The 13,036-nt window shown below is 43.2% G+C and overlaps 1 protein-coding gene across 15 annotated transcripts in view; it reads left to right on the forward strand.

The window, feature by feature from the left end:
• Positions 1 to 13,036, forward strand: part of PHTF2 (putative homeodomain transcription factor 2) — a 69,980-nt gene that overhangs the window by 10,386 nt on the left and 46,558 nt on the right. For 8 of the 15 annotated variants that reach the window (XM_083701480.1, XM_083701471.1, XM_083701472.1 and 5 more), the window contains exon 2: positions 7,249 to 7,327. In XM_083701480.1, the coding sequence (XP_083557606.1) occupies positions 7,283 to 7,327 (45 nt within the window). In that variant the 5' untranslated portion in view covers positions 7,249 to 7,282. Of the gene's footprint in view, positions 1 to 3,976; positions 4,624 to 5,912; positions 5,974 to 7,248; positions 7,328 to 13,036 lie in introns of those variants that run through there. The other 7 variants (XM_083701475.1, XM_083701476.1, XM_083701481.1 and 4 more) reach the window with 7 other exon arrangements.

Below are 13,036 nucleotides of genomic sequence, written 5' to 3' on the forward strand. Positions count from 1 at the left end.
GCCAAGTCAGGGCGGGAAAGGTAAGGGACCAACTGCTTGATGCGGCGAAGGTGGAAAAATGTCGCCTTGGCTGTTGCTGTAACCTGCGCCTCCATGGAAAGGGAGGCGTCAAGGATTACACCCAAACTCTTAACGGAAGGCAATGGCACTAATTGGGCCCCCGCAAGAGAAGGGAGTTGGTCCCTCATCCCCATGCCATCCCGACCTAGCCATAGGACCTCTGTCTTCGAAGGATTTAGTTTCAATCGGCTCCCACGAAACCATCCAGCCACAGCTTCCAAGCATCTGGTCAATGTGTTTGGGGCCGAGTCGGTGTGGCCATCCATCAGCAGATAGAGCTGAGTGTCATCAGCATATTGGTGACAGCCCAGCCCAAAGCTCCAGATAATCTGGGCAAGGGGGCGCATAAAGATGTTAAAAAGCATCGGGGAGAGAATTGCGCCCTGCGGCACTCCACACACCAAGGAGTGGCGCGACGACATTTCCCTCCCTAGTGCCACCCTCTGTCCCCGACCAGAGATAAAAGAGCACAACCAGTTACGGGCTATGCCCTGTATCCCCACGTCTGCGAGGCGGTGGTCCAGAAGATCACGATCGACCATGTCAAAGGCTGCTGACAAATCTAAAAGGATCAGCAGTCCTGACCCGCCTCGATCCAGTTGTCTACGGAGATCGTCTGTTAAGGCAACCAGAGCCGTCTCCGTCCCAAAACCAGGACGGAAACCGGACTGAAATGGATCTAATGCCGATGTTTCCTCCAGAAACCTACCAAGCTGCTCAGCAACCGCTCTCTCAATTACCTTACCCAGGTATGGGAGATTTGAAACTGGGCGGTAATTGGATAGGTCTAAGGGATCTAATGAAGTTTTTTTTAAGAGTGGACACACCACTGCCTCCTTCAGTTCCCCTGGGAATGTCCCCGTGTCAAGGGACAAATTGATAATTTCAACCAGAGGGGTCCGCGCAACATCTGGACACTCCCTAATCAGCCAAGACGGGCACGGATCAGGGAGGCAGGTGGTGGGCCTACTAACTTGGAGGAATCTATCCACATCAGTAGGGAGTATCCGATCGAAATGGTCCAACACTGGACCTGAAGTCATTCGAGGGGCCTCCAGTTCAGTCACTGTATCTAAATTGGCAGGGAGGTCACGGCGGAGCAATAGGACTTTATCTGCAAAAAAACTCGCGAATGCCTCACAGCTGTGGGTCGAATTTGTGCTTAAATTTGATTGTCCTCTTAAGGACGTTATTGACCTAATTATTCTAAAAAGTTGTGCCGGGCGAGAGCTAGCGGATGCAGCTTTCATAGCCATCTCATAGGCTTTCATAAGCGTTCTATAAGATGTTCTTGAGGCTCCGTCACGAGTCCGTCGCCATACTCGCTCTAGCCGTCTGAGATCCCACTTCATTTTCCGGAGCTCCTCAGTAAACCAAGGGGCCCGGTTTCGACGGGGTCGCAGAGGGCGCTTAGGTGCGATCTCATCAATGGCTGCCAAGAGCCGGTTATTCCAGTCCTCAACAAGGTCATCTAATGAGTCGCCAGGAGGAGCAGGGTTCCGCAAGGCTTGTCGGAATCTATCAGGATCCATCAGTTTTCGCGGACGAGCCCAAATAGGTTCGCCACCCGAGCCAGGGAGGAGCGGGAAGTCAATCTTGGCTTTCAGAGCGTAGTAATCAGACCATGGCACTTCCACGGCAGGGAGCATGATCACATCTATGCCAGCCCCAAAGATCAGATCCAGCGTGTGGCCTGCTTGATGGGTAGGGCCCAAAACAACCTGGGAGAGCCCTAGTGTTGCCATGGAAGTCACTAGGTCCAGAGCCTGTGAGGAGGGAGCGGCATCGGCATGGACATTGAAGTCTCCCAAAACCAGTAGGTTTGGGAACTCCAAGGCCCAGCCTGCCACCACCTCCAGCAGGTCTGACAGGGTGGCTGCAGGTGTGCTGGGTGGTCGGTACACCAGCCAGACAGCCAAGCTCTCCTTGATGCCCCACACGAGACCAACACATTCAATGCCGGAGATCGCCGGTGATGGCAGAGCTCTGAAAGAGCAATCCTCCCGGAATAACAACGCTACTCCTCCCCCCCGACTCACAGTCCGCGATTGATGGAGGATAGAGAAACCTGGGGGTGTTATCTCATGTAGGGAGACTACTTCGCCTTCCCGTACCCAGGTCTCCGTCACGCAAGCCAGGTCAATCCCCTGTGAGACAAAAAAGTCACGCATGGTGGCGGTTTTGTTGCCTATGGAATAAAAATAATGTCTCTACTGACTAAATTAAGACTCATTTGGGACAGCCTTGCTTGGGCTGTCTTAGCACCTTTTAGATAACCAGTTCTTTGATCTCCTTGCCTTGAATAATGTACAAGGGGGAGAAATTAACTTCTAGCCAGTGGAAGAAGTCTGCCAACAGGACTAGATAAAAATATTTAAGGCCTATGTTAGGGGGCTCACCTTTGAGGTTTGCCAATGTTACTGCTGGTTGTTCTACTGCAATTAAAGTCATGGTATCTGTGTTCATGTTAAAGGTAAAGGGACCCCTGACCGTTAAGACCAGTCGTGGATGACTCTGGGGTTGCCGCGCTCATCTCGCTTTACTGGCCGAGGGAGCCGGCGTACAGCTTCCGGGTCATGTGGCCAGCGTGACTAAGCCGCTTCTGGCAGACCAGAGCAGAGAACGGAAACGCCTACTTATCTACTTGCACTTTGATGTGCTTTCAAACTGCTAGGTTGGCAGGAGCAGAGACCGAGCAATGGGAGCTCACCCCGTCCCTGGGATTCGAACAGCTGACCTTCTGATCGATAAGCCCTAGGCTCTGTGGATTAGACCACAGCGCCACCCCCATCCTGCGTGTTCATGTTAGGTAGGTAACATTTAATGGAGTCAAAAGGGTAAGAGCCAAGGGGGTGGGGATGAGAATCTATCGTAGGGTGTACATGGCTTGTACCAGGCCTCAGTCCACTGATATTAACCAGACTCTGGTGCCATGTGCCATCCTCACAGTCGTCGTCTCCGCCTAACAACTTGGTGAAACACGATGGCTGTCACATATTTACTGGCACTAACTTGCGCTGGACCCTTGGGTGTTCTTCCATTACACAGAGCTGGCTCAACAGGACTAGCACTGCTAGGACAGCAGCAATCCAGAATATCAGATGCACCACAGTGGGATGAACCATGTTTAATAGGATTCCTGTGTCACTGTTGCTCCAGCTGAATACAGGGTCCCACCAACCGTGCTGCTTTATAGTTTTAATGTTAGTTGTGAGGTTTATAATGCCTTAGCAATTGTCAGGGACTGTCTGGATACAGAGGAGTGGTGGAAGGCACCAGCTGGGAAACCCCGAAGGGGGACACACACACACACACACACACACACACACACACCCTGAGTCAGGAAATTGGTGGTGGGACAACAATGAGTGATCAGAGGCAGAAGAGGGAGCAGACTGGGAGTAGGAGGCTGGAGAGGAGGGCAGCCCAGAGGCAGAGATCAGGCAGACTACTGAAGAAGCCAGGGAGTCTCCCCCTCCTGCTGTGACCAGTTTCCCTCTCCACTGGTCCCCTAGAACCCAAAGAGGTTCAAAGCAAAGACGTCTCAGATTGCTTGGGAAGTAGCCGGGGGAGAAGGAATCTTAGAGAGTGGTGGGAAGGCAGGGACCTTCAGTCCTTGCAACTGGGCAAGATTTCCTGGGAAGAGTTGCTGTGCTTACAAGACCTGAGCTCTTTTTGTTTCTTTGAATAAAGAGTTAACTTCACTGACATCTTGTGAGTTATTGCTGACCTGCCCCTGACTCCCGCCCTGGCAGCAATCATGTTTTACCTGTAATGTAGCTATTACTTAACTATTTCATCTGAGGTCCTGCTCACACTTACTCAGTCGTGGTGCTGATACAGTGGAATGTCATCCCCTCCCTAGCCCTGACACGATATACTTCAGTGAGCACTGTGAAAACCTAGGTTATATGGAAGGTTTTTTTGTACTTACTGAGGTCTGTAGGAGCTGAGTTTGGTTACAGGTTGTTAATTTGCTTGGTTTTGTTACTTTATTATTTTGAGATTCTGCAATTATGCTGCTGTGGGTTTTTTCTTTTTTAGATTTGGTTCAATAGTGAGTTTGTTTTATAGAGAAGGGTGGGAAGTACCTTTAAAAAAAATAAGTACCAGGATTATCGGTAACCAGTATTTTCCTGAGCCCTTTATTCAGCCTTCACTTCCAGTCTAGGAACATATGAAGTGAACATATAATTAAGACCAGTTTGCACTTGGGCTTTGTGAGTAAGTTGTGCATGATATTTCTGGCCCATATACTGCTTCTCTGTATATAATCCATATTCTGATATTGGGTTGTACGTTGACTGAATACTGATGACACAGTTAAGAAATGGATCTAGGTGCAGGCTACATAATAGGTGTGACTGTAATTTCTGTGCTTTGTCTGTAGCATGGGAGCAGGATCACTCTGTGCACTGGGCTTTTGTTTTCAGGTGCTCAAAATATGGGCTACTTCCTGACCTGAACAAGAGCAGCAATTATGAGTGGCACCTTGGTAGCCCTTCAAGAATTAACCTATTTGGGAATTAGCTTTTCCACTGTGTAACACATTAGCTGTCCTTGGTAAGTGTTGCCTTGATAAAAATGGATTCATTAATCACTGTAAAGACAATGTGATAGGAGCGTAGATGAAATCTCAAAATTTCTATTGCTGATTGCCAAATGTGTCTAACGAATGCTGGTTCAGGTCCTTGTTTGTGCGTCTGATAGATGTTCTCCAGATACCAACTTTGCTCTCTGTTAAAAAGAATCATTAGTGTCTGGATTTTACGGGGTTGAGCTTAAGATGCATACTTTCATCTTGTCTCTTAAGGAGTGAGAGCTGCTTCAGAGGGAATTTCAAATTAATCTTTAGCTATGCATACAGTTCCTTATCTGTGCAAAACTTAAATCTGGGGGTCCAACTCAACTATGATAAGTCATAAACTCTGTGACATCCATTCAGAATTATTTATTCATAATTGCACTACAGGATTGCAATATAGAATTAAGACTGAAATTGCCTAATTACCTCTGTCAAGGCAAACATTCACTGTAAGAAGTCATGTTACTTCTGAGATACATACAATACAACATTCCACTCTCTCACTGCTTCTCTCAGTTTTCTCTCTCTCCTGGTGGAGAGTATCAGCAAGCAACATATGCACATCCACTTACTTATTAATTTTACTAAAATAATGTAGGTACCACCCTTCATTTTAAAAAGAAATTCCAAGGTGAATAACAAACAAAAAAGAACAAAATATAATAAAACCAGCTCACTAAAAGGAAGAAGTTAAAATCTCAGTCTTAGTAAAAAGGACACAAGGTTGTGTAGTCATCACTTGACTAGTTCTTTGGAAATATAGCACAATGCAAATAGTAATTGCTTTTCCCAGAAGATATGGAGGGAGCCATAAGACCTACTGTCTCAGTAGTATACAATGGAATCCCAAATGAGCCATGAATGGCAAACAACAAGTGATAAATCAGGTTAAAAATACATTTAGAACAAGTCTACAATTGATGCAGACTGGGGAAAGACTTCAACTTAGAAGACTTCTTCAAAGTCTTCAGGTGCCAAAAAGGTAACTGCAATGTCACCAATCTAATATTAAAAGGGAGCGAATTCCAAAGGGTAGGTGCCACCCTTAGGGAAGTTTTTAATGTCTGGTGTTTTGTTGCATTATTATTATTATTATTATTATTATTATTATTATTATTATTATTATTATTATTTACTGTTGGGAGCCACCCAGGGTGGCTGGGGAGGCCCAGCCAGATGAGTAGGGTATAAATAATAAATTATTATTATTATTATTATTATTACTACTACTACTACTAAAGGCCGATTCCAACATTGTGCAGGGCAGACCTCCTGATAAGATGGTATCTGCTGGAGTCCCTAAATTGCAGAGCGCAGTGATCAATTAGGTGTTTAAGGGTGAGATGATCTTTCAGGTAGCCTGGTCCCAAGCTGTATAGGGTTTTATACTTCAGCACCTTGAAATTAGCCCCAGTACCATTTCCCTTGCACGCACAGTTCTGATCTTGCTGATTGCTCCCTGCAAAAGCTACCAACCACCTCCATAATTAGCTTATTAACAGGCAGAATGGTTGGAGAAGTTTGGTGCTTGCATTTCTAGTATGAAGCCTCCAGAACCCCAAGCACAGCTCCCAGTGCTATCCCATAAAATTCTGACCATCTTGGCAACCCAAGTAGACTTCTGCTCTGGTCAGACCTTACCTGGAGTACTGTGTCCAGTTCTGGGCATCACAGTTCAAGAAGGACACTGACAAAATGGTCAAAGGCCTGGAAACGATGCCTTATGAGGAACGGCTAAAGGAGCTGGGCATGTTTAGCCTGGAGAAGAGGAGGTTAAGGGGTGATATGATAGCCATGTTCAAATATATAAAAGGATGTCACATAGAGGAGGGAGAAAGGTTGTTTTCTGCTGCTCCAGAGAAGCGGACACGGAGCAATGGATCCAAACTACAAGAAAGAAGATTCCACCTAAACATTAGGAAGAACTTCCTGACAGTAAGAGCTGTTTGACAGTGGAATTTGCTGCCAAGGAGTGTGGTGGAGTCTCCTTCTTTGGAGGTCTTTAAGCAGAGGCTTGACAACCATATGTCAGAAGTGCTCTGATGGTGTTTCCTGCTTGGCAGGGGGTTGGACTCGATGGCCCTTGTGGTCTCTTCCAACTCTATGATTCTATGACTTGACTTGGTTTATACGTTTACTTCATTCTTCCTCCTGGATCCTGTGTTTCCTGTTCAGAGATGTCAGCAATTAAGCAAACAGTAAGTAGGAGTTAAGCCACACGAACTAATTTGGAAGGAAGATGACATTAACCCTTCAGAAAGAGTTGAATGAAAACGAATGCCTGCTTCTAAACTAGGAGTACATATGTGTGTGATACAGAGAGACCGTCCCTGTCTCCTGCAGCGCTGGGAGAAAAACACCTGTACTCCTGTTGTTCCTATTAGACCTCTGCCGTTTGCATAAGGACAATCTCTGTTTCATTGAATATTTTGCAATAATTGAACTAGGTTTAATAAGAAGTGGTTAGTTAGCGGTATTTGATTGGTCACTTGATTAGCCACCCAACTTTAAATTAGAATAGTATGCATGTGTGTGTGTATATATATATATTTAAAATTTTCCTTAGAATATGAATGTAAAATTATGCCTCTTTCTCTTTACAGCTAAAATGACTACTGTATAAATGTCATAGAATAAATGGCGTCCAAAGTAACAGATGCTATAGTATGGTACCAGAAAAAGGTAAGCAATGATTTATCTGAAAAAAGAGAGTTTCACTTTGCTTTGGTATTTAGCTAGAACTGCTAAATACTTGTAATTGTTAAGAGTGCTTGCTTGCCTCCTTCTATATCTGCTTATGCTCTGCCCTGTGTCCTCCCCCAGAGTCTTTTTGCTCCTACATCGCCCACTGTCTCCTCATCTATATTTTCTCCTCAGAGACTGGGAACTCTGAAAAGGCAAGAGAAGAAGGAGCTTGCTTTGCATTTTAGCCTTACTCAAGAGTAAGGGTGTATTTTCAGCCTCAGGGAAGATGCAAAGGAATAGGGGGAGGGCATCCTTGGAAAAGTTGCTGTGGCGCAGTACTTAAACAGAGCTGCTCTATTGAAGCTCTGTGCTGTGCTCTCTGCTTTATAACATTAGAATAAGTGTGTCCTTAAGTTTAGAAAGAAGTGAGAGAGCCACCTGTTCAGTCCTTATAGACCTTGCAAAAGACAGACAAGAATGGACAATTAAGAGAGCATTTTTTCCTATCTTCCCCCGCCCCATGGTTTATGACAAAATGGCTGCTGTGAACCAGCAAAATGCAAAAAGGAATGCTTTTTTAAGGCTGCTTATTTGTTTATAGTACTGCATGCAGATCTGGAGATCTGAATCTGTAGTGTGTATAGTGAAGTTTGGGTACTAATTCCTCATGTTTGGATAAGTGAATTTTTGTATAATGAACATTTGAATAGGAGGACCTGTCCTTTCAAGCACAGTTTTGCAGCAGTAGCTGCCTATTCTCTCCCTATACTATTTCCCCTGATTGTTGCCACTTCTCACACCCCAAGTTAGTCAACATTATGTGGCCCTTTGAGCATGGCTTAATCCTCATTGAGCTGTTTTCAGTTTCCTCATTTAGATATTTTCCCTAAATAGTTTTTGTACTTCTGGAAACAATGGGGTTGCTCTGAACCTGATAGCACTTCCCTATTGCGTATAAATGGTGCTCTTTTGGTTACATCAGAATCTACACTTGAAGGAGGAGTATACTCTTAGTATATATGATACCAACCATACTTTTTGTTTTGATCCATACTCAGCACAATGTATATCCATGCAGTTACAGGTTTCAAAGATATATTGTTATTGTCACTTGTAATGTTACTGAATTTCAGTTTAAAATAATGATAAAGTGGAAAAACCAATCTTGGTTATAAAAAGAGCTGAATTGTTTACTCTTTATTGTGGTTTGGTTATATAAAAATATTTTGTGTATGTCTTACATTAAGATTTCATGAGTGGCAGCCACTTTATTTATTTAGAAACTGGTTCTCTACACAGTTGGTCTTGGAGGGGGCCGAAATATATTTAAAGCTTAAATGTGGACACTTTTGTACGGTATGTGGGGAAATGCAACTGAAAAATCAGTGATAAATAAGCTAAGATTTTATCCTCTCTTTTTGTAACTGAAATAACTTTTCATGAGTATGAAGCAAGATTATTCTAAGGTGATAATGCATCTGTTACATCTGTGAGCAAATAACTCATACAATGGTGTCCCAGGTTACATATGCTTCAGGTTACATACACTTTAGGTTACAGACTCCGCTAACCCAGAAATAGTGCTTCAGGTTAAGAACTTTGCTTCAGGATGAGAACAGAAATCATGCTCCGGCGGCACAATGGCAGCAGGAGGCCCCATTAGCTAAAGTGGTGCTTTAGGTTAAGAACAGTTCCAGGTTAAGAACAGACCTCCAGAACGAATTAAGTTTTTAACCCGAGGTACCACTGTATTCTCTGAGATGTGGAGGGGAGGAAAAAGGAAAACTGGGACATTCTGGGATCAAATCAGAAACCGGGATGGCTTCTGTAATTCAAATTAAGTACTTAACCTGAGGTACCATTGTATAGGTAGCACATCTCTAGTGTTGTCTATACTAAAGGCAGTGAGTTCTCACTGAAGCTTTGATCATCACATCAGATGCTTCTCAGAAACCCAGCAGCAGAACATAAGCAGTGGTGTTCTCCCACTGTTGGTCCCCAGCAACCAGCAGTCAGAGGTATGATACCTCTGATCCTGGAGAGTTAATATATAGTTATCATGACTAGCAGCACCATTTACAGCTTTCTCAGGGGAAATGTGCTGCAAGGAAGGGAGGTGATGGGAACAGATGTGCATATTTAGTTTATCGCATTGTCTTCATGAACGTTGTAGCCCAAGGGTAGACTAGCAGGTCTAAGCAATAAATGTGATTGATGACAACCATTGCTGTAGAACATGGCACAATTAGGAGTGTCCTGGAGCTTTAAAATGCAGCATACCAAACATTTTGATGCTTCCTGCTTATAAATCTTTGTGAGTTCTCAAACCTCAACAACCAACTGTTTAAGCCTCCTCAAGGGTGAGGATTATCTGAAAACACATGTTTTTCCCTTGAGTCATGAGAGGGGCAGATCAAAACAAAAGAACAGTGCCACAGCATTTTCTTTTTTTAGGTTGGAATGGATCACAGAGAATCAGGAAGTTAGCAAAAGGTAGATGGTTGCCCCATTGAACTCCAACAATGATACTAAGCATTGCATTGCATTTTGCATGGAAGGAAACAGAGATTTTTAAAATATGTGTTCTCATTACACCACAAAGAACTCATAACCCACCTACTTTCAGCAGCCAGAAACACCATAACCAGACACTGGGGAGACCTGTCAGGAGTAAGCATGGACCAATGGTACCAAATAGTATGGGAAACAGCCCTACTAGAAAAATTAACTAATAAACTGAAACTGACACGGGGACAAACAGAAGAAGACACCTTCACCCCGGTATGGCTCCCCTTTATCACATACACAGCCCAACAGGACAATGACAATAATCCACCAACAGCATACAAATCAATATGGCTAACCTGATCCAAAACACCCACCCACCTCACTCACACACAAAAACAAAGATCACCACAGCCAATCACAAAAAACAATCACGCCCTAGGCCAACCCCAACCTCTCTCGCCACCAAAGGAACACAAGTGAACAACACAAGCACGCTGACACCAAACTCTACATACATTAAGCATAATAGAAACACCACTACCCGACCCCACCCCATCCATCTCCCCTCCCTCCACCCCCTTTCTTTCTTTTTTTCTTCTTTTTTTTTTCTTCTCCCCCTAATGCCTCAACAAATGAAACGGATTTGTAAAAATGTTAAATGGAAAAAAAATACGAGGCATTACACTTACACTGTAAAACAAGAAAAAACCCTTAATAAAATATTTTAAAAAAATATGTGTTCTCATAACGTCCCTGTGACCTTCAGATGAAGGGCGGCACACAAATTTAATGAATAATAATAGTAAATATATGGGTTGTTGTTGTTGTCATCGTTTGCACCACTCTTCTGCTTGGGGTCATTAAGGTAAACACAGAACTGGAGGGAAAATCATAAAAATTTACACAATTTCTGCTTTTGAGTTTTTAGAAAGGCAGTACAAAGACAAGTTTTTTTAAAGCACGTTAAGGAGCTGAGCCGCCTCTTAGTCATCACCAAGTATTCCATAATGTTGACTCATGTTTAGGTCATTGAGCATTACTTAAGGTGAGTGGATGTTAAGTAAGGACTTGCGTGCTTGCATTTTGTGGATACACCCCAATGTACATTTGACTTCCTTAGGAATTCAGTTTATTGTGACTTGGAGTTGAAAGGCATTTGTGCAAATGAAGTCTACCAAATTCTCCCAACTTCCCTGTCCTGTCAATTTCATTGTTCTGCATGGGACAATGACAATATAGATATCGTATCGTCCTGCTTCTGCTACACAGTATCATTTTAGTAGACCCCTTGACCCTCAAGAATGGTTTATTGGGGAGCAGGAGACTGTGGTGATGAGGAGCCAGGAAAAAGTCCCATTCCATGAGCACAGTTCCATTCACTTCTCTGATTAGGCCTATGATGTGAAAGGAGCAGTCTTAACAAGAGTCTAACCTATTTGTTCATCTATATGCACAATTGCATGGAATGCTCCTATGTGCACACAGGTCTCCCTATTGGAACACTTGTTACCTGAAATCTGTTATCTGAACACAAGGAATTATACCCTAACCTCTCTACATGAACAGCTGATTCAGATATTTGAACAGTTTGCACTTCCTTAGTTGTTTGTGTTTTGCTGGTCAGCACCAGCCATTTCAGGCAAAAACCATGGAGGGAGGGAGAAATAACAGACAAATCGGGGAGCAGGAGAGAATTGCCAAATAAGCATTTCCTTTGTTTTGCTGTTGCTGATTGGCTGCCGAGAGAATGGGCAAATCATGGATTGGAAATGTTCACATAGAAAACAATGGAAATCATCAACTCACTATGCAAACACTTGCCTAACGAACGATTTTTATACCCCACCTATCTGACTGAGTTTCCACAGCCACTCTGAGCAGTTTACAGAATATATAAAACACAAGAAAGCACCAAACATTAAAAACTCCCAATACAGGGCTGCCTTCAGATGTCTTCTAAAAGTTGTATAGTTCTTTATCTCCTTGACATCTGAAGGGAGGGTGCCACTACCAAGAAGGCCCTCTGCCTGATTCCCTGTAGCTTCATTTCTCGCAGTGAGAGAACCAGCAGAAGACACTTGGAGGAGGACCTCAGTGTCTGGGCTAAGCAATGGTGGTGGAGACGCTTCTTCAGGTATACTGGGCCAAGGCCATTTAGGGCCTTAAAGGTCAGCGCCAACACTTTGAATTGTGCTCAGAAATGCACTGTATAAAACATTATTGTGTTGGAATGAGCAACAATTTACTGAAAACAATTGCAACAGTTATGGCTGATGCTGTTACTACTTTTCAGTGCATGGTGGTGATGATAATAATTTAATATTTCTACCCCCCGCCCATCTGACTGGGTTTCCCCAGCCATTCTGGGTGGCTTCCAACATATATAAAAGCATAATAAAACATTTAAAAGCTTCCCTTTATGCAGGGCTGCCTTCAGATGTCATACCTTTTGATCGTTCAACTAAAACTGTAGTGTAATCACTTTGTGATTTAAAAGACATGGAATTTATAAAAACAGAAATGGTTTTAAAGGATATAATACTGCTGAAAATAGATTTCTACATACGAGTGACTTGACCTTTACTTTTAGACCAGCCATGTGAACATTCCAAATTTAACTTTTATATACAATAGTTGTTAATGTACACAGTGATATTAATTCCTTAAACTGTAGTTTTATTTGGAAGTTCACCCAGAAGTACATACATCTACTGTCACTTCAACCTGGGCTTTCCTTCCCAACTAAGAGGCTAAATATGCATTGCAGAATTAATACTGCTTAAATCTTGCTTACATTTTTCTATTGCTTAAAATATTTTAAGAAAGGCCATTATAATATTGCCAGGTTGATTCAAACAATATTTATACTTGGGCTATCATCTTGGAGGATGGTCGTCCTCTTGGACATGAATTATAAATGTCTTCTGAAATATTTATTGTTTCTATTAGAAACACCAGGCTTCGTGAGTATTGGACTACAAGTTGATACTATCACAGCCTATGCTTAAAGTGAATATCGGTGTCTGTCACAAAGCTCAAGTTTAGTCTTGGAAAGAATACACATTTTTCTTTCCACAGGGCAGTAATGGGGAAGAATGAATCAGTAGATATAATTTTTAAAGCAGTGATCCTTGCACTGTGCCATACTTAATTTGTCTGCATTGGGTTAATTTGAGAGACATTTTGTGATGTTGTAAG

Source organism: Podarcis gaigeae (assembly GCF_964106915.1).
Source record: "Podarcis gaigeae genome assembly, chromosome: 10".
Classification (NCBI taxonomy): domain Eukaryota; kingdom Metazoa; phylum Chordata; class Lepidosauria; order Squamata; family Lacertidae; genus Podarcis; species Podarcis gaigeae.